Source organism: Bufo bufo, chromosome 6 (genome assembly GCF_905171765.1).
Source record: "Bufo bufo chromosome 6, aBufBuf1.1, whole genome shotgun sequence".
Classification (NCBI taxonomy): Eukaryota; Metazoa; Chordata; class Amphibia; order Anura; family Bufonidae; genus Bufo; species Bufo bufo.
This window is the reverse complement of record NC_053394.1, coordinates 117986962-118009167: the sequence shown is the minus strand read 5'-3', so window position 1 is coordinate 118009167 and position 22206 is coordinate 117986962. Positions and strand designations below refer to the sequence as shown.

The following is a 22206-nucleotide window of genomic DNA, read 5'->3' as shown; positions in this document are numbered from 1 at the left end:
CTTGGGAACTTTCAGTGCAAAACAAAATTCCAGATCTGTTCCCCCACACAATCCTGAGGCAGTTCTTTCCTCGTTATGGCTTGCTCTATATACAGGAGTGTGTCTTTCCAATTTATTTCCAATCACCTGAATGTACCACAGGTGGACTCAAATCAAGGTTCAGAAACATCTGAAGAGAAGAGTGTGGCTCTTGGAGCTAAATTTCAAGTGTTGTATCAAAGGGTCTGAATATTATGTCCACGTGAAATTTTAGCTGTTCCTTTTTTAATAAATGTGCAACCACTTCTACAATTCTGTTTTCACTTTCTCATTATGGAGTATTGACTGTAGACTGATGGGGGAAAACTTGATGTTTTTTTTATTTTAGTTAAAGGCAGCAACATAACAAAATGGGAAACGGGCTGAAGAATTTCCGAATGCACTGTAGACACACTAATAGGGGTTGTCCAGGATCAGAAAACATGGCTGTTCCACCAGAAAATGCACTCCACCTGTCCATTTATTGTGTTTGATACTGAAAGTTAGCTGAAGTAAATGTGAGCTGCAATACCACACACAACCTGTGGACAGGTGTGGTATTCTCATATGATGAAAGCCACCATCATGGCAGAGAACTAGATCTAATAATGAAGCCTTCTTCACCATGAATCAGGAAGGCTGAGGACCAGGAGGTTTGGACCTCCAGTTCTACCCCCATACAACAAGTCCTTGATCCACTAATTCTGACAATTTGCATTAGAAACCACTGTTGGGTTCTGGAGCAATGACTGAAGGGTTGATGGTGTCGGGTGATGTCAATGTGTTATATTCTGAGTAACGTGTGTGTGTGGAAGGAGATAACACTTTGCTGATGACATGGTTAGGGCTGTGGGCTGTGCTATATTCTGTGGTTACTCCATCCTGACTAGTCTGAAAATTTAACCCTTTTGCTGCTTTATAAAACTATATAGTAATGACCGTTCTATTTGTCCAATTCCTGGTGAGACCTATTTCTGAAAAAGATAAAGACAACCATTATGGCCACCATTATAGCTTCTAGAGTGGTCGTTACACAAAGTTCTTAATGGAAAACTCTATAGTGATGAGAAAGTGAAGGACAACTCGCTGCATTAATGGACAGAACAACAACCCCTATTACAGTAGGAGTCATAATGGTGGTCATCAAGGTTGCCAACCAGAATTTTTCTTTCTTTTTTTTTAACAATTTATTCCAAAATCACAGACAGACAATATTTTTTACGGATAAGTAATCCATGTCTATAAGCTCAATATACTTATAAGAACAATTGTACCCAAAGAAAAACAATTGTACCCAAATTTTTCTGCAGGATTCTGCTTTTTGTAGGTGATTTCTATTTTCTCCTGACTGTGAACAATAACCTCCCCCCCATAAAACTGTATACTCCCTCCAGTTGTGTAGAGATAATAAGGCTCCCGGACCGGTGACGTCAGCAACAGCATATAATCTGCTGTCAAGTTTTGCTGCGTCACAGTCTTTGAACCACAGAACGGACCTGACTGTTCCTCCCGGAGTTCAGGATGCGTGAAATTGTCCATCTGCAGATCGGTCAGTGTGGAAATCAAATTGGAGCGAAGGTGAGCGACTTCCCATATACAAGTGACTGGGACACCTATAGAGAGATATTTGCTCTATGAGTTATAGAATCTTTACAGCTAGGCTAGGTGTAGATGTGGATTTGCCATTGTGGATTTTTCTGTAGCGTTGTAAAGTACCAGCCGAGTGGATGAGGTTTTCTGAATTCTTATCCACACGCTGCAGAAAAAACATTGTGGATTTGAAATCTGCAGCATGTCAATTTATATAACGGATTTCTCCTGTGGATTTCACCCTTTTCAATGGTGAAGGCGAAACCCGCGGTGAAAGCCTCATGTAATACATACGGTTTTGTGGTAGTTTCTGCTTGTTTTTGCTGTGGAAAAGCCGAAAAATGTGCAGCGGATTTTCCGCTGGATTTTCAGTCACTCACATATTTTTTTTTTTACGCTTAATTTAGGTGTTATTGCCCATATAGTGGTGTAATTTAGTAGCTATATTTTTTGGATGCCTTGCGTATTTATATAGAAAAGTATGCACCCCCAGTAATTTCACTTCCTCTGTAGAGCACTATATGAAAAAGGATTGATAAAAAAAACATGCAAAACACAGTAAAAAATGCAACACACGCATTTTTAAGGCAGAATAAAAGATCTATTGAAACACAGTGGTCTATGAGACAAAAATTCCAGAAAATGAGGGGGAAAAGCCACACCCACAGCACGCTGGGATTTCAAAAAGATGTCATTGGCCCAAAAACACACCTCAAATGTAAAAAAAACACATCTGGAGCTGGCAATTTGTGCCTAAAAAAACGCAGCAAAAAACAAGCAGAAAATAAAAAGCAGCAAAAGTGCCTAGAAATGCCATAAAAGCCTGCGTGATGCCAGTCTTAGGCCTCTTTCACACAGGCGTCCCGGATTTGCTCTAGATGCATCGCGTGTGCTTTGCGGGAAAACCGCGCGAGTAGGCACACAATTGCAGTCAGTTTTGACTGCGATTGAGTTCGGATGTTCAGTTTTTTCCGCGCTAGTGCAATGCGTCACGCATTGCACCCGCACTGAATCCGAACCCCATTCACTTTAATGGGGCTGTTCAGATGAGCGGTGATTTTCACGCATCACTTGTGCGTTGCGTGAAAATTCGCAGCATGTTCTATATTCTGCGTTTTTCACGCAACACAGGCCCCATAGAAATGAATGGGGCTGCGTGAAAATCGCAAGCATCCGCAAGCAAGTGCAGATGCGGTGCGATTTTCACGCATAGTTGCTAGGAGATGATCGGGATGAAAACAACCCTGGACCCCAATACAGTGTATTCACTGTATTACTTTCCCTTATAACATGGTTATAAAAGAAAATAATTGCATTCTTAATACAGAATGCTTACTAAAATGTGGCATGAGGGGTTAAAAAATGTAAAAAAATTAACTCACGTGATCCACTTGTTCGCGCAGCTGGCAAGTCTTCTTTCTTCTTCTTTCAGGACCTGCCAAAGGACCTTTTGATGGTGAGCATGGTGACGTCAGCGCAGGTCCTGCTGAATGAAGATAGAAGATCCTGCGCTGACGTCACCGCGCTTACGTGGTGAGCGCAATTACGTCATCAAAGGTCCTTTTGCAGGTCCTGAAAGAAGAAGCAAGAAGACGATGCCGGCTGCGCAAACAGGATGAGGTGAGTTAATTTTTTTATTTTTTAAGCATTCTGTATTAAGAGTGCTATTTTTTTCCCTTATAACCATGTTATAAGGGAAAATATTTAAATTAATAGAACACCTAACCCAAACCCGAACTTCAGTGAAGAAGTCCGGGTTCGGGTCTGAGTACCACATTCAGTTTTTTCTCACGCGCGTGCAAAACGCATTGCACTCGCGCGGAAAAAAATGAACATCGGAATGCAATCGCAGTCAAAACTGACTGGAATTCAGTGCCTACTCGCGCAGGTTTCCCGCAATGCCCAAGCGACGCATCCGGAGCATATCCGGGACGCCCGTGTGAAAGAGGCCTTAGGACAACAGCAATCCTATGTAGAACCACAAATAACAGAGCATGGTGTGCCACACTCAACTCATGGGACAAATTGCATTGCATGTTTTGTTTAACAGTCTTGTTCTCAGCCATAGCAACGTGCCCCTGCGCTTTGGGATGTGCTGACTGACCCCCTTTTTCTTTGCAGCTTGTGCTGGAGGTGTGGCTGCCTCCTTAGTCGTGCACTCCTGACCAGCTCGTCTGCCCCATTGGCTGATTTTAATTAGTGTTAGCATATAGCTTGGCCTGCTCCCCCTCACTCACTGAAGCCATCTGGCACCAGGAGAGAGATAGTGTGTGGACTCTCATTGCAGTCTTTGGTGACCTTTTGGCGCCAGGGGTGGTGTGGAGTGGGCCCGGCATGCATGCTGGTAACTGCTTTCCGTGGATATAATGGAGGCCATTTTGGCACCAAAAATGACAGAAATTCAGGTGGATCCAGCATGCATGTGGAACCTGCACTTTCTGAATTATATGGTAGCCGTCATGGCACATAACAGGTAAAATTTAGTGTTAGGAACCCGTCTAACTAGAGATCGCCTTGACGTGCGGCAGACGGGCTCAAATAATTTTGTACAAAACGATTTGACAAGCATCTCTAACTTATTAGTATAGCATTTGCAATTATGATGCAATTTTGTACTTTATTTGGTTTGCAGTGAGCTGTTGCATTGCATGTTTTGTTTAAAAGTCATGGGACAAATTTAGCTCTGCTGTTTTTGACAGCTATATCTTTTCTTTGCTTCAATAGTTTAGCAAATATCTGCCTCAGGCGACTATTTAAAAAATTATTTCCACAGATATTGTAGTCAGTTGAATGAAGTTTACAGTTTCTACTTGCTACATCTCCAGCTGGGCTCTTAAGGTGGTATATTATCTGCAAGCAACCATCTTGGGCTACTTTCACATATGCGTTTTGGCATTCCGGTTTTGAGATCTGGCAGAGGATCTCAAAATCGGGCTAAAACGGCTGTGGTTTTGTGCCTGTCGTTTTGTGCCAAACGGAACAAACCGTATTATACTTACATGCTCGTTCTTCTTGTATAAGCATAAGCAATGCGCCGCACAGACCTGTGAGTTACAAGGAGTAGCACCGGGCGGCCACAGCACATGTAAGTATAATGCTGCTGAGTAACAGACCATGGCAGACAGGACTTCAGTAGCGTCCTGGCTGCCATGGTAACCAATCGGAGCCCCAGCATTACACTGCTGGGACTCCGATCGGAACTGCCGCTGCCACCAATGATGGAGTGGGGAGGGCGCACTGCCCACCAATGATTTTAATACTGGGAAGGGGGGGGAAAGGTGCACTGCCCACCAATGATTTTAATACCTGGGAGGGGGGGGGCGCACTGCCCACCAATGCATACATTGTAGAAACATTGCCGACACCCGACCTCTGACAGGGAGCTGCCGTCCGTGCAATTAACCCTACTTGTCATAACAGAGAGGCACTGTCATTTAATTTTCCCTTATGTGTTATGTTCAGTTCAAGCTCATCTAGCATAACCAAGCATGTCCATGATGGTTCATGAGGGTGCCTCTGTTAACTTGAGTTTTTTCATAAAGTAAGCTACAGTTCTCGTTTAGAAATCTGTTCTGTTTAAGCTCACAATCTATTTTTGTGTTTGTTTGATTGAATTACAGTACATTTTGGGCCTGTCTTCTAAGTTGCTATCAATAAAGACCTTATTTAAATATGGTTTTGATTTAAAATAATTTTTTGTATCAGGACAAGTAGATTGTCATGAGGGACAAGCAGATCGAGACCCGCTTTAGTCCTTCGACAAGTAGTTTTTTTTTTTATTTCCACACCCCTGCATTGACATTTAATGTATTTAGTGACGGATCTGGTTTGTTCCCTTTCGATTTCACTTAACCGAATCCTAACAGAACGGATAGATCCTGATTTGTAGTCAAAACGGAACCGTTTTGGTCAGGTTTTGACGTCCTCTACCGAATCTGAAAACCTGAAACCAAAACGCATATGTGAAAGTAGCCTGAGGCTCCATTCAGACTGTATTTAAACCCTACTCTCTGCATATACAGTCGTGGCCAAAAGTTTTGAGAATTACATAAATATTGTAAATTGGAAAAGTTGCTGCTTAAGTTTTTATAATAGAAATTTGCATATACTCCTGAATGTTATGAAGAGTGATCAGATGAATTGCATAGTCCTTCTTTGCCATGAAAATTAACTTAATCCCCAAAAAAAACTTTCCACTCCATTTCATTGCTGTCATTAAAGGACCTGCTGAGATCATTTCAGTAATCGTCTTGTTAACTCAGGTGAGAATGTTGACGAGCACAAGGCTGGAGATCATTATGTCAGGCTGATTGGGTTAAAATGGCAGACTTGACATGTTAAAAGGAGGGTGATGCTTGAAATCATTGTTCTTCCATTGTTAACCATGGTGACCTGCAAAGAAACACGTGCAGCCATCATTGCGTTGCATAAAAATGGCTTCACAGGCAAGGATATTGTGGCTACTAAGATTGCACCTCAATCAACAATTTATAGGATCATCAAGAACTTCAAGGAAAGAGGTTCAATTCTTGTTAAGAAGGCTTCAGGGTGTCCAAGAAAGTCCAGCAAGCGCCAGGATCATCTCCTAAAGAGGATTCAGCTGCGGGATTGGAGTGCCACCAGTGCAGAGCTTGCTCAGGAATGGCAGCAGGCAGGTGTGAGCGCATCTGCACGCACAGTGAGGCGAAGACTTTTGGAAGATGGCCTGGTGTCAAGAAGGGCAGCAAAGAAGCCACTTCTCTCCAAAAAAAACATCAGGGACAGATTGATCTTCTGCAGAAAGTATGGTGAATGGACTGCTGAGGACTGGGGCAAAGTCATATTCTCCGATGAAGCCTCTTTCCGATTGTTTGGGGCAGCTGGAAAAAGGCTTGTCCGGAGAAGAAAAGGTGAGCGCTACCATCAGTCCTGTGTCATGCCAACAGTAAAGCATCCTGAGACCATTCATGTGTGAGGTTGCTTCTCATCCAAGCCATGAATAAAGAATGGTACCAAAACACCCTCCAACAGCAACTTCTTACAACAATCCAACAACAGTTTGGTGAAGAACAATGCATTTTCCAGCACGATGGAGCACCGTGCCATAGGGCAAAAGTGATAACTAAGTGGCTTGGGGACCAAAACGTTGACATTTTGGGTCCATGGCCTGGAAACTCCCCAGATCTTAATCCCATTGAGAATTTGTGGTCAATCCTCAAGAGGCAGGTGGACAAACAAAAACCCACTAATTCTGACAAACTCCAAGAAGTGATTATGAAAGAATGGGTTGCTATCAGTCAGGAATTGGCCCAGAAGTTGATTGAGAGCATGCCCAGTCGAATTGCAGAGGTCCTGAAAAAGAAGGGCCAACACTGCATATACTGACTCTTTGCATAAATGTCATGTAATTGACGATAAAAGCCTTTGAAACGTATGAAGTGCGTGTAATTATATTTCACTACATCACAGAAACAACTGAAACAAAGATCTAAAAGCAGTTTAGCAGCAAACTTTGTGAAAACTAATATTTGTGTCATTCTCAAAACTTTTGGCCACCAGGAAAGCTTACAATGCAAACACCAAATGTATCTCCATTCACAAGATGGTAACAGAAAAGGGGTCTGCATCAGTGGTCCCCAATCTTTTTTGCACCAAGCACCAGTTTCATGCAAGGCAATTTTCCCAGGGACAGGGTGGGGTGGCTGGTTTTGGGGCGGGGCTTAGGGGGTGCTGGTCGGCGCTGACTAATTCACACACATAACAAAACACAAGTTGCATATTAAAATATATAACACTATATAAACTGACTAGGGTCTCTGCTGCACTGTACCGTATTTTTTGCCCTATAAGACGCACCTAGGTTTTAGAAGAGAACAATAAGAAAAAAATATTTTCCATTACACCTCAGGTCAGACCAGCAATCAGACCCTTAATGTTAATCAGACCTCAGATCAGCCCCCCATGTCAGCCAGCCATCAGCCGCCCATGTCAGCCGACCATCAGCCTCCCCTTGTCAGCCAACCATCAGCCCCCATGTCATCCATCAGCGCAAATAAAATAAAACACTTACCTCTCCTGCTCCTGGACGCCACCGCTCCTCACCATCACGATCCTATTCATCCTGCTGTCGGCTGTGTATCGCGGGAGCGGCGCACAGTGTGAGATCACAGTGCGCCCTCACGCTGTGCGCAGCCGACAGCCAAGCCGAGGACCAGGAAGCGGTGATTACAGATCCTTCACCGCTTCCTGGTCCTCCAGTACTAATGAAGCGCTTTCATAATGGAAGCTCTTCATTAGTACCATCTCAAAGACGGCCCTGATTGCCGCGGCCCGGCAAACAATCTTTCAGGGCCCGGACCTGGGCCGTGGCCCGGCGGTTTGGGACCGCTGGTCTACATCACTATAACATTTTTCTAACTGTATAGTAAAGTGCAGTGAAATATGCTTTTCTATACAAAAATGTGTATGCTATGCCCTTTATGTTTTGTTTTTTTCAACAAGGAAGCCTATTAGAGAGATAGGCAGCAGTTTATTAAAACTGGTGTCAATGAAAACTGGCTTAGTTGCCCATAGCATGCATAGGACCTTGGAAAATGGAATCTGAATGGTTGCTCTGGGCAACTAAGCCAGATTTCATTGACATTACTTTTGATGTCTCCCTCATACTGTACACCACAGCCTTATACACTGGGAAATCTTCCCAATGTACTGTATACTTCTAATGGAAGGCTTAAAACTATGTGAACAGAGCCTAAGACAGGACTCAATGCACTCAGTGTTAGGCCTCATGCACACAGCCATTGTGCAGCCGTTACGTGCATTGGGGACCGCAATTCAAGGCTTAGAAGTTTAGAAGCAATTCTTGAAACTTTTCTGAAATTTTCAAAAACCCACTTTTTAGGGACCAGTTCAGGTCTGAAGTCACTTTGTGAGGCTTACATAATAGAAACCACCCAAAAATGACCCCATTCTAGAAACTACACCCCTCAAGGTATTCAAAACTGATTTTACAAACGTCGTTAACCCTTTAGGTGTTCCACAAGAGTTAATGGCAAATGGTGATAACATTTCAGAATTTAGATTTTTTGGCAAATTTTCCATTTTAATCCATTTTTTCCAGTAACAAAGCAAGGGTTAACAGTCAAACAAAATGCTATATTTATTGCCCCGATTCTGTAGTTTGCAGAAACACCCCATATGTGGCCGTAAACTACTGTACGGGCACACAGTAGGCCGTAGAGGGAAAGGTGCGCCGTATGGTTTTTGGAAGGCAGATTTTGCTGGACTGGTTTATTTACACCATGTCCCATTTGAAGCCCCCCTGATGCACCCCTAGAGTAGAAACTCCATAAAAGTGACCCCATCTAAGAAACTACACCCCACAAGGTATCCAAAACTGATTTTGCTAACTTTGTTAACCCTTTAGGTGTTGCACAAGAGTTATTGGCAAATAGAGATGAAATTTGAGAATTTAAATTTTTGGGCAAATTTTAAATTTAAAAACTGATTTTGCTAACTTCAATTTTAATCAATTTTTTCCAGTAACAAAGCAAGGGTTAACAGCCAAACAAAATGCTATATTTATTGCCCCGATTCTGTAGTTTTCAGAAACACCCCATATGTGGCCATAAACTACTGTACGGGCACACAGCAGGGCGTAGAGGGAAAGGTGCGCCGTATGGTTTTTGGAAGGCAGATTTTGCTGGACTGGTTTATTTACACCATGTCCCATTTGAAGCCCCCCTGATGCACCCCTAGAGTAGAAACTCCATAAAAGTGACCCCATCTAAGAAACTACACCCCTCAAGGTATTCAAAACTGATTTTGCTAACTTTGTTAACCCTTTAGGTGTTGCACAAGAGTTATTGGCATATAGAGATGAAATTTGAGAATTTCAATTTTTTGGCAAATTTTCAATTTAAAAACTGATTTTGCTAACTTCAATTTTAATCCATTTTTTCCAGTAACAAAGCAAGGGTTAACAGCCAAACAAAATGCTATATTTATTGCCCCGATTCTGTAGTTTGCAGAAACACCCCATATGTGGCCGTAAACTACTGAACGGGCACACAGTAGGGCGTAGAGGGAAAGGTGCGCCGTATGGTTTTTGGAAGGCAGATTTTGCTGGACTGTTTTTTTTTGACACCGTGTCCCATTTGAAGCCCCCCTGATGCACCCCTAGAGTAGAAACTCCATAAAAGTGACCCCATCTAAGAAACTACACCCCTCAAGGTTTTCAAAACTGATTTTACAAACTTTGTTAACCCTTCAGGTGTTGCACAAGATTTAATGGAAAATAGAGATACAATTTCAAAATTTCACTTTTTTGGCAGATTTTCCATTTTAATAATTTTTTTCCAGTTACAAAGCAAGAGTTAACAGCCAAACAAAACTCAATATTTATGGCTCTGATTCTGTAGTTTACAGAAACACCCCATATGTGGTTGTAAACCGCTGTACGGGCACACGGCAGGGTGCAGAAGGAAAGGAATGCCATACGGTTTTGGAAGGCAGGTTTTGCTGGACCGATTTTGTGACACCATGTCCCATTTGAAGCCCCCCTGATGCACCCCTAGAGTAGAAACTCCAAAAAAGTGACCCCATTTTAGAAACTACGGGATAGGAGGGCAGTATTGTTGGTACTAGTTTAGGGTACATATGATTTTTGGATGCTCTATATTACACTTTTTGTGAGGCAAGGTAACAAGAAATAGCTGTTTTGGCACCGTTTTAATTTGTTTTTATTTTCAACATTAATCTGACAGGTAAGATCATGTAATATTTTTATAGAGCAGGTTGACACGGACGCGGCGATACCTAATATGTATACTATTTTTTTATGTACATTTTACACAATGATTTCATTTTTGAAACAAAATAAATCATGTTTTAGTGTCTCTTTAGTGGTTCTTGAAGATCCAGTGGGTCTGATGTCTGTATAATACAGTACAGTACACTATATAGTGTACTGTACTGTCACTTTACAAAGTCTGATTAGACTTCTGCCTTTAGCAGAAGTTTAATCAGCACCATGGACAGCCTCTGATCAGTACCATGGACAGCCCTGGTACCCATCACTCGCCTCCACAGCAGAGCAGTGGGTGATGGGGAGGTAGGGGGGCCCCCTCCCTCTCCCATCGGGGGCTGAAAAGGCACAGCAGCCCCCGATGGGAGAGAGCTCCCTCCCTCTTAAAGAGGACCTTTCACTAGAATACAAAATCTAAACTAAGCATACAGACATGGAGAGCGGCGCCCAGGGATCTCCCTGCACTTACTGTTATACCTGGGCGCCGCTCCGTTCTCCCGTTATAGGCTCCGGTATCTTCATATGTTCGGCTCCACCCAGCTGAGCCTGCCGGCGTCTCCTTCTCCCAGGCTGTAGCGCTGGCCAATGGCAGCGCTCAGCTCATAGCCTGAGAGGTTTTTTTTTCTCTCAGGCTATGAGCTGAGCGCTGCGATTGGCCAGAACTCCCCGCATCCCCCCCCCACTGCGCCCGCAGGCAGATAACAAAGAGGGCAGCGGGGGGGGGGGGGGGTTAAACATTAAATAAAGGTTATTTGAAGTCTCTGATCTCCGCGGTCACAGACCGCAGGGATCAGAAACTTCAGAAACCGCAGGTCTGAATTGACTTGCGGTTTGCTGCGATCGCCAACATGGGGGGGGTCACAAGACCCCCCCGGCGCATTTAGCCAAGGTGCCTGCTCAATGATTTGAGTAGGCACCGGGTTCCGATCACTGCCTGACGGGCGGCGGTGATCGGAACTATACATGACGTACCAGTACGTCATGGGTCCTTAAGGACTCGGGAACCATGCCGTACTGGTACGTCATGGGTCCCTAAGGGGTTAAAGGGGTTGTCCCATGAAAAATATTCTGCAGTTTTCAAACCAGCACCTGGATCTGAATTCTTTTGTAATTGCATGTAATTAAAAATGTAGTATAGCCACTGAGTTATTCAGTGAAATGTATCTGTATAGCACCGGCCGCGTCTACTAAGAAAATCTTGCGCCTGCGCCGTCCCGTTCAGTATTCGACGCAGTGAGGGAAGGACGCTCGGCGGCTGCTGGCTTCCTCACTACGCCTGCGCTGAATACGTCACAGTGAGGAAGCCGGCTGCCGGAGAATGTCCTTCCCTCACTGCGCCGAATACAGGAGCAGGTTCAATGCCACCCCCCCCCCCCCCCACTGCTCCTAGAGGCTAATTAGCATATTATAAAAGTTTGTTTTTATCAATAAAGGCTTTAGGTCTCTTTCACACTACCGTGTTTTTTTTCCTTTTTGCGGGCCGTTTTTTTAATGGGAACCATTGGGAACCATTCATTTCAATGGGTCCGCAAAAAAAAAACGGAATGTACTCCATATGCATTCCATTTCCGTGTTTCCTTATCTCCGTTCCGTGCAAAGATAGAACATGTCCTATATTTGGCCGCAAATCACGTTCCGTGGCTCCATTAAAGTCAATGGGTCCGCAAAAAAAACGGAATGCATACGGAAATGCATCCGTATGTCTTCCGTATCTGTTCCGTTTTTTGCGGAACCATCTATTGAAAATGTTATGCCCAGCCCAATTTGTTCTATGTAATTACTGTATACTGTATATGCCATACGGAAAAACGGAACCGAAACGGAAACACAACGGAAACAAAAAACGGAACAATGGATCCGTGAAAAACGGACCGCAAAACATTGAAATAGCCATACGGTAGTGTGAAAGAGGCCTAAGGCAGTAAAATGGCACTATTACAGTTATGTACAGCTGACATTAGCACATCGCTAATGTCAGCCAGCTTAATACCCATTTTTCAGGTGACAGAAACTCTTTAAACCATCAAGGTTCCCATTCACTGACAGTAAGCAAAGATCTTGAAAATCAGGATCATTTAGTACACACAAAACAGATAATTGCAGAATACGCTTTTTTGCTGAAATGGCAGCATTTCTTTAAATGCAATTATAGACATCAGATTTTCTCTATGTATCCTGGCAATTTCGATGGGATCCATGAAAAATCGAGAGAACTACTCCCCAACCCGTGGCTCTCAGGATGTTGCAAATGTCCCACCATTTTCTGACAGCTGCAGGCTATCAGGGCATCACGGGAGCTGTGGTTTTGCAATCGCTGGACAGCCACGTTTTGGGGAACACTGATCTAGAGTATTCAGACAGCTCAATGGCGCCTTTTTCCATCAGGAGAAACCAGGATACATTAGATTGGATTTTAACCTCTGATGTGTAGCAGCCACTCGTCCCTATTGAAATAACGCACACGTGTCCAAGCTAAACATGTTTTTGTGATGGGGAAGTGTCATTGTCACCTATTGCAAGCCCTGTTTAATAAGATGAGTCAGTAGGGCAGCTATAGGTGGTAGGTACCGAATTTGCAAGCGTGCCCCCCTCCTAGGTGTGACCAGACCCCCAATGTTACATATGATAATAGCAGCACTGTATGTACAATTTATAGATAATGTAATTGTATGATGTGTTATTGCCAAATACAGCTTCTATATACTTTTCTGTATATCAGTAAATAAGTTCAAGTGAGGGATCAGGCCAGGCGAGGCTGGTAGCAGAGGGTGTGCCCGAGGCTTCATATTGTGGTGTGTGGGGGAGACTGATAAGGACACATGGGCAGGTCTGCTGAATGGAGATGCAGATAGGAGTCTACCACTGCTGCAGTATTCTTTCTGTCAGAAGACCACAGCCATTTTCTTATTGGAGGTGGCAGTATGTTATGGTCTTCATTACTATAGGGCAGTGATGGCGAACCTATGGCACGGGTGCCAGAGGCGGCACTCAGAGCCCTCTGTGTGGGCACCCACGCTCTGGAAAAATTCTATGGCATAGCAATATGCTTTAGACTTTTCCTGCCATTCATCATCCCCAGGACACACTATAAACAGCACAGGCAGCGCATTAAATGTAGGCTATTAATCTATTATAGATAAATGATAAAGGACATGAAAGATATATTATATTGGTATTTAGGTTAAATTGCCGTGTCGGCACTTTGCGATAAATAACTGGGTATTTGGTTGCAGTTTTGGGCACTCGGTCTCTAAAAGGTTCACCCTCACTGCTATAGGGCTACCTGCACACGGGTGCGGGTAAACATGCAGAACATATTTCTGCATCAAATCCGCATGTGTTACTTGCAGATTGGATGTGATTTTGACACAGATGTCATTCTTCCATTGAAAAAGGTGAAATCCGCAAAGAAAAAAAATGACAAGCATAATTCACATGCTGCGGATTTCTATGTCCACACAGCAGGTCAATTTCTGCACAGAAGAAAAAGGCAAAGTGTACGGGAGATTTTTCTAATCTCATACACTTTCCTGTTACTGTATTACACTTTCTGAACGAAAAACCAAGTGTAATCCGCAAAGTGTGCAGGTAGTCTAAAGACTAATGCTGTACAAAACCCTGCTGCTCCATAAACTTCTTAAAGGAATTTTCGGGGAATTATTTAAAATGGTCACCTGCGACCTGTCCTAGGATGTGAGCAGCGCTAGTTGTCACCACTTGCAGAACTGCCTAGGAGAGGTGAGCGAGTGAGGCCTCACTACACATTACACTCTGGCACTTGCATATACAGTCAGGGCCATAAATATTGGGACATTAACACAACTTTAACATTTTTGGCTCTATACACCACCACAATGGATTTGAAATGAAACGAACAAGATGTGCTTTAACTGCAGACTGTCAGTTTTAATTTGAGGGTATTTACATCCAAATCAGGTGAACGGTGTAGGAATTACAACAGTTTGCATATGTGCCTCCAACTTGTTTAGGGACCAAAAGTAATGGGACAATTGGCTTCTCAGCTGTTCCATGGCCAGGTGTGTGTTATTCCCTCATTATCCCATTTGCAATGAGCAGATAAAAGGTCCAGAGTTCATTTCAAGTGTGCTATTTGCATTTGGAATCTGTTCCTGTCAACTCTCAAGATGAGATCCAAAGAGCTGTCTCTATCAGTTAGGCAAGCCATCATTAGGCTGAAAAAACAAAACAAACCCATCAGAGAGATAGCAAAAACATTAGGCGTGGCCAAAACAACTGTTTGGAACATTCTTAAAAAGATGAGCTCAAAAAACACCAAAATAATCGGAAGACCATAGAAAACAACTGTGGTGGATGACTGAAAAATTCTTTCCCTGGTGAAGAAAACACCCTTCATGACAGTTGGCCAGATCAAGAACACTCTCCAGGAGATAGGTGTATGTGTGTCAAAGTCAACAGTCAAGAGAAGACTTCACCAGAGTGAATACAGAGGGTTCACCACAAGATGTAAACCATTGGTGAGCCTCAAAAACAGGAAGGCCAGATTAGAGTTTGCCAAACGACATCTAAAAAAGCCTTCACAGTTCTGGAACAACATCCTATGGACAGATGAATCACTGAAGAAAATGCACCAAAAGGATATGTCACTGACTAAACTAGCTGGTCATGCAAGCAGATATTAAAAGCTGAGACTTTCGCCAATATGTTCCTGTCAGGAAGATATCGGAGCCCATCATTGCACCACGTCACGGTCACTCAGCATGGCAAAGGGTCCTACCACTACGCTAACTGTGGTGTGAACACGGTCTGAAGGTGATGTGATCCAGCTCACAGCCCAGCCTGCACACAAATGCCTAGCAGGACAGCCAGTGCAATGTGAACAAAGCAGGACTGTGAGCCCCACCCATATCAGACCATGTAATGAAGGATTCCAGGTGCAAAGGAATGTTCAATTGCCAGATGAAGGCACATTCAAGACATATAAAACAAAATCACTGTAGAATTGCAGTGGCCAATATGGCGGAACTGCTCAGACCCCAAACACTGTAGCGTGTTTCTCATTGGGCGAGCAGTCCCATCACATGTGAACCACAGAAATATCGTGGCAGATATGGAGGAGCTGCTCAAACCCCAAACACTGTAGCGTGTTTCTCATTGGGGGAGCAGTCCCACCGCATGTGGACCGCAGCAAACGACCATCCCGAGCAATTAATGCGTACAAAGGAGGACGCCAGCGCGGTCCACATGCACCACAAAAGCATCCTGCACAGGCAGAGCATTGTGCGGATGAAAATACAATTATATAAATCACTGAAGAAAATGCACCAAAAGGATATGTCACTGACTAAACTAGCTGGTCATGCAAGCAGATATTAAAAGCTGAGACTTTCGCCAATATGTTCCTGTCAGGAAGATATCGGAGCCCATCATTGCACCACGTCACGGTCACTCAGCATGGCAAAGGGTCCTACCACTACGCTAACTGTGGTGTGAACACGGTCTGAAGGTGATATGATCCAGCTCACAGCCCAGCCTGCACACAAATGCCTAGCAGGACAGCCAGTGCAATGTGAACAAAGCAGGACTGTGAGCCCCACCCATATCAGACCATGTGATGAAGGATTCCAGGTGCAAAGGAATGTTCAATTGCCAGATGAAGGCACATTCAAGACATATAAAACAAAATCACTGTAGAATTGCAGTGGCCAATATGGCGGAACTGCTCAAACCCCAAACACTGTAGCGTGTTTCTCATTGGGGGAGCAGTCCCACCGCATGTGGACCGCAGCAAACGACCATCCCGAGCAATTAATGCGTACAAAGGAGGACGCCAGCGCGGTCCACATGCACCACAAAAGCATCCTGCACAGGCAAAGCATTGTGCGGATGAAAATACAATTATATAAATCACTGAAGAAAATGCACCAAAAGGATATGTCACTGACTAAACTAGCTGGTCATGCAAGCAGATATTAAAAGCTGAGACTTTCGCCAATATGTTCCTGTCAGGAAGATATCGGAGCCCACCTGTGCAGGATGCTTTTGTGGTGCATGTGGACCGCGCTGGCGTCCTCCTTTGTACGCATTAATTGCTCGGGATGGTCGTTTGCTGCGGTCCACATGCGGTGGGACTGCTCCCCCAATGAGAAACACGCTACAGTGTTTGGGGTTTGAGCAGCTCCTCCATATCTGCCACGATATTTCTGTGGTTCACATGTGATGGGACTGCTCGCCCAATGAGAAACACGCTACAGTGTTTGGGGTCTGAGCAGTTCCGCCATATTGGCCACTGCAATTCTACAGTGATTTTGTTTTCTATGGACAGATGAGACCAAGATCAACTTCTACCAGAGTGATGGGAAGAGAAGAGTAGAGTAGGGAGAAGGAAAGGAACTGCTCATGATCCTAAGCATACCACCTCATCAGTGGGCATGTATGGCTGCCAATGGAACTGGTTCTCTTGTATTTATTGATGATGTGACTGCTGACAAATGCAGCAGGATGAATTCTGAAGTGTTTCGGGCAATATTATCTGCTCATATTCAGCCAAATGCTTCAGAACTCATTGGACGGAGCTTCACTGGGCAGATGGACAATGACCCAAAGCACACTACAAAAGCAACCAAATAGTTTTTTAAGGAAAGAAGTGGAATGTTATGCAATGGCCAAGTCAATCACCTGACCTGAATCCGATTGAGCATGCATTTCACTTGCTGAAGACAAAACTAAAGGGAAAATGCCCAAAGAAAAAGCAGGAACTGAAGACAGTTGCAGTAGAGGCCTGGCAGAGCATCACCAGGGATGAAACCCAGCGTCGGTTGATGTCTATGCATTCCAGACTTTAGGCTGTAATTGACTGCAAAGGATTTGCAATCAAGTATTAAAAAGTGAAAGTTTTGATTTATGATTATTATTCTGTCCCATTACTTTTGGTCCCTTAACAAGTGGGAGGCACATATGCAAACTGTTGTAATTCCTACACCGTTCACCTGATTTGGATGTAGATACTCTCAAATTAAAGCTGACAGTCTGCAGTTAAAGCAGGTCTTGTTCTTTTCTTTTCAAATCCATTGTGGTGGTGTATAGAGCAAAAAAATTTAGAATTGTGTCGATGTCCCAATATTTATGGACCTGACTGTACTACTGTATATATTGGGAAGTGTTTCCGTCAGGCTGCTCAGCCATGATGGCATATCATAGGCAGGATCACATCATTATCATCAGAGCACTGTAGTGAGGCCCCACTCCCTCACCTCCCTAGGCAGCTCTGCAGGTGGAGTCCTGCTCATATTCTAGGACAGGTTGCTTAGTTGTAGCTATTTAAAATCATTCCCAGAGAACTCCTTTAGAGGGTTTTGTCCAGGATTACAAAAGACATGACTGATTTCTTCCAAAACCAGCACCCCACTGCCTGCAGATTGTTTGGTATTGTAGCACATCCACATTCTCTTCAGCAGAACTAAGCTGTAAACTAGACACCACCTTTGGCTGGCATGGCACTGTTTTTTCTAACCTTGGACAACCTTTTAACAGACTATAGTGCCATAACTGCCATATATAAAGCACTGATGTATGCTAGAGGATGTAACCACAAAATTCACAGAACCTGAAGAGCTCACAATTTGATTGTCTAATCAACCAACAAGAGTCTCCAAGGGAAGATGTAGCTTGACAACAGCTAAAAAGACAAAGGTTGCAGATCAAGCACAATAGCTAGTCTCCATTTCAGGTTTCCTTTGCTTCGAGATCCTTAGTAACATCTTTTCTTCTTTGCAGTTCTGGGAAGTGATTAGTGATGAACATGGTATTAACAATGGAGGGAACTACAGGGGAGAGTCTGACCTGCAGCTAGAGAGGATCAATGTCTACTTCAACGAGGCTCATTGTAAGTGTCTCCTCATGACACAAGTTGCTTCTACCTCATTGACATTTCTGATACTATGTTATATTTCTTACGTGCTATTCTCTGCTCTCCTTTCATAGCCCAAAAGTATGTACCTAGAGCAGTGCTCGTGGATCTGGAACCTGGCACTATGGACAGTTTGCGCTCCAGCTCTATTGGACCTTTATTCCGTCCAGACAGCTTCATCCATGGTAATACAAATATAAATACAGATCTGATGGCCTTGTTGCATGTGCATGATGAAGATAGAAAAATAATAATAAAAGTCTGCTTAGGCTAGTTTCACATTAGCAGTAAATTCTTCAGGCAGGCTGGTCTGGCAGAGGAACAGCCTGCAGGAAGACATGGTATCCAGCATAGCGAGATACTACCTGACCCCACTGTTGCCTATTGACTATAATGGGACTCGGATGGGATCTGGCCTGTTTACATTATTAGTGCTGGGATTTGGCCGGACAAAAACTGCTGCTTGCAGAGGTATTTGTCCTGCCGAATACCACACCAATGTCGGAAACAGGCCGGATCCCCGACGAGTACCATTATAGCCAATGGAGCCTGGTATACTCCAGCCTTTTACAAGCTATACCGCATACAATGTCTTTCGACAGGTTGTTCCCCTACTGGCACAGCCTGCCGGAAGAATTTATTGCTATTGTGAAACTAGCCTTAACTGGTGTGTGGTCAGATTAAAGTCCAAGCTGAGCACTAACAGTAATAATTTTGCTTTGTTAATGTTTAGCAGAACATTTTTTCATCAAGGTATATGATTATTTGTTAGTGCGAAAAACAGAGCAGACCCCTATACTCATTCAGACCCCAGAGCAGACTTCCTAAATTATTTCAGACCCCTAAAATTAATCAGACTGCAGACCAAACCCCTAGGACCTTGTGTGCTGGGCTCTGATGGTCATTTTCTTTTCAGATGGCATCTGTGGCGGCAGGTATGTAGGGTCCGGACAACTGGGGTCCCTGGTTCAGATTTGGACTGCTGTCTGCCAGCTGAGGACCACTGCTGTACAAGAGTCTATAGTAGTAATCTTATTTGTAGATGAAGTAGATCAGGGGTGCACAATTTGCAGCCTCTGGTGCGATCCATGTGGCCCCAACCTTTGGACACAGACATGCTGTTACCTGAGGGTCAGCAGCATGACTTGTATTTTTTCTTTGGTGCTCTGTGGATCTCTTCCTGCTCATCCAGGTATAAACAATGTCTTCACAGAGTTCTCCTTTAAAGCAATAATCCCATCACATACACTTATGACATATCCACTAGTTCTAGTCTCCAGGGAGGAGAATATGAGGTGAAGATGTGGCAATGCATTTCTCCATTGTAGTTTATCAGAGTGTATTTTCACAATTGCTTATACAATGTTGAGAGCCACAGACATACATGGTCTCCTCCTTTTTATCAAGTTAGTTGGGGGTTCAATTTCTGGCACTCTCAACTATCCGATAATTAAAGAATGCTGATGATATTTTGTAAATGCCTCTGAAGACAGGCCCTTGTGCATTATACAATCTGATGAGGCCCTCTCATAAGAAAAGGAGGTGCACCCCTAATATGGACTATGATAAACAATTTACAGTTTATTGTACACAAGCTAAAAGGAGGGATTCCGTTAATATTAGATAGGAAACTAGTCCTCCAGGCAGGATCTTACTTTTCAGTGTATTCTTTCTCATGTTTTTGAACATCATGGACTGGAGTTGATAAACATTCAGGTTTTATTTAACAGGTAACTCCGGAGCTGGCAACAACTGGGCAAAAGGCCACTACACAGAGGGAGCAGAGCTAATTGAATCTGTGATGGATGTAGTGAGAAGCGAGAGTGAAAACTGTGATTGTCTTCAAGGATTTCAGCTGGTGCATTCTCTAGGAGGCGGAACCGGCTCTGGAATGGGCACTCTCCTTATTAACAAGATTCGTGAAGAGTACCCAGATAGGATCATGAACACCTTTAGTATTATGCCCTCACCAAAGGTGTCAGACACGGTGGTGGAACCTTACAATGCCATCTTGTCCATCCACCAACTGATTGAAAACACAGATGAGACTTTCTGCATTGACAATGAGGCCTTGTACGATATCTGCTTCCGTACCCTGAAGATGTCCGAACCAACATATGGTGACCTTAACCATCTGGTGTCCATGACAATGAGTGGGGTGACTACTTCTTTGCGTTTCCCTGGTCAACTCAATGCTGATCTCAGGAAGTTGGCAGTCAACATGGTGCCTTTTCCTCGTCTTCACTTCTTCATGACCGGGTTTGCTCCTCTAACATCTAGAAGAAGCCAACAATATAAAGCTCTAACAGTGCCTGAGTTAACCCAACAGATGTTTGACTCCAGATCCATGATGACTGCCTGTGATCCACATCATGGACGCTACTTAACAGTGGCTGGAATCTTTCGTGGTCGAATGTCCACTAAAGAAGTGGATGAGCAGATGCTAGCTGTGCAGTCCAAATACAGTGCATACTTTGTGGAGTGGATTCCCAACAATGTCAAAGTTGTTGTTTGTGACATCCCACCCCGTGGTCTCAAGTTGGCTTCTACCTTCATAGGCAACAACACAGCCATCCAAGAAATTTTCAAGCGAATTGCTGAGCAGTTTTCGGCCATGTACCGAAGGAAAGCTTTCCTCCACTGGTATACGGGCGAGGGCATGGATGAGATGGAATTTACTGAAGCGGAGTGTAACACTCATGATTTGATTGCAGAATACCAACAGTACCAGGATGCCACAGCAGACATAGAGGACTATTTTGAAGAGGTTGAAGAAACAGAAGTAGTTAAAGTAACAGAGACTGTACAAAATGTTCACATATAGACCACCTTTAAGATCAACTAAGAGTTTCCAGTAACACGTGTGGCAATAAGGTTACTTTCACACCAGCGTTTTTGCTGGATCCGTCATGGATCAGCAAAAGCGCTTCCGTTCTGATAATACAACCGTCTGCATCCTTTATAAATAAATCCAGTTGTATTATCTGTAACATAGCCAAGACGGATCCGTCATGAACTCCACTGAAAGTCAATGGGGGACAGGTCCATTTTCTATTGTGTCAGAGAAAACGGATCTGTCCCCATTGACTTACATTGTGTAGCAGTAAATAAAGTAAAGTCCAGCTCACTCAATCAGCCTGGATCGCCCGTGTGCATGGAACAGGCAGGTGAGCCTCGTAGCACAATTCAACAAGAAAAAGTTCCAGCACTGACGTTTTCTTTGGTAGCTAAAATCCTCGTCTTTATTCAGGCAGTAGAAGCAATATACAGGACATGCACCCACTAGTGTAGCAACATTGACGCGTTTCGAACAAAGTTCTTATTCTTAACTTACATTGTGTATCAGGACGGATCCGTCTTGCCTTGCACCACATCGCAGACAGAAAAATGCTGCTTGCAGTGTAATTGTGTCCGCGATGGGGACGCAACCAAATGGAACGGAATGCATTCTGGTGCACTACGTTTCATTCAGTTCAGTTTTGTCCCTATTGACAATGAATGGGAACAAAACAGAAGCGTTTTCCCCGCTATTTAGATCCTATGACGGATCTCAATAGCGGAAAGGGAAAGCGCAAGTGTGAAAGTAGCCTAACTTTGGCCTCATCTAGATGGTTGTATTGCGGGTGCATTTTAGTATCTATATTATGGCCGCAAGTCATGGCCTGACCATGGGTCTAATGACCTGAATTAAATGCATCATAGATAACTATGAAGTTTGTAGCCAGGACTTCTAGCAGTAATAAAGACGCTATAATGCAGCCGTATAATGGTCATCTGAATGAGGCCAAAGTCTGACAGAATTGTCCGTGTAGAGAGCTTAATTCACAACTCCATGAACTTTGTAGAAATGTGACTTTACAATACTAGGACATTATTTTATGTATATAAATGACATAAAAGATACCCAATTTGTAGTGAATTATGA

The 22206-nt window shown here is 43.7% G+C and overlaps 1 protein-coding gene across 1 annotated transcript; it reads left to right on the top strand.

Annotated features, from left to right (window-relative positions):
• Nucleotides 1–1489: 1489 nt before the first annotated feature.
• Nucleotides 1490–21664, top strand: TUBB1 (tubulin beta 1 class VI). The gene is made up of 4 exons (XM_040434855.1): nucleotides 1490–1596; nucleotides 18149–18257; nucleotides 18356–18466; nucleotides 20012–21664. The coding sequence occupies exons 1-4, from the start codon at nucleotides 1540–1542 to the stop codon at nucleotides 21103–21105; spliced, it is 1371 nt and encodes a 456-aa protein (XP_040290789.1). The 5' UTR covers nucleotides 1490–1539; the 3' UTR covers nucleotides 21106–21664.
• Nucleotides 21665–22206: the final 542 nt, after the last annotated feature.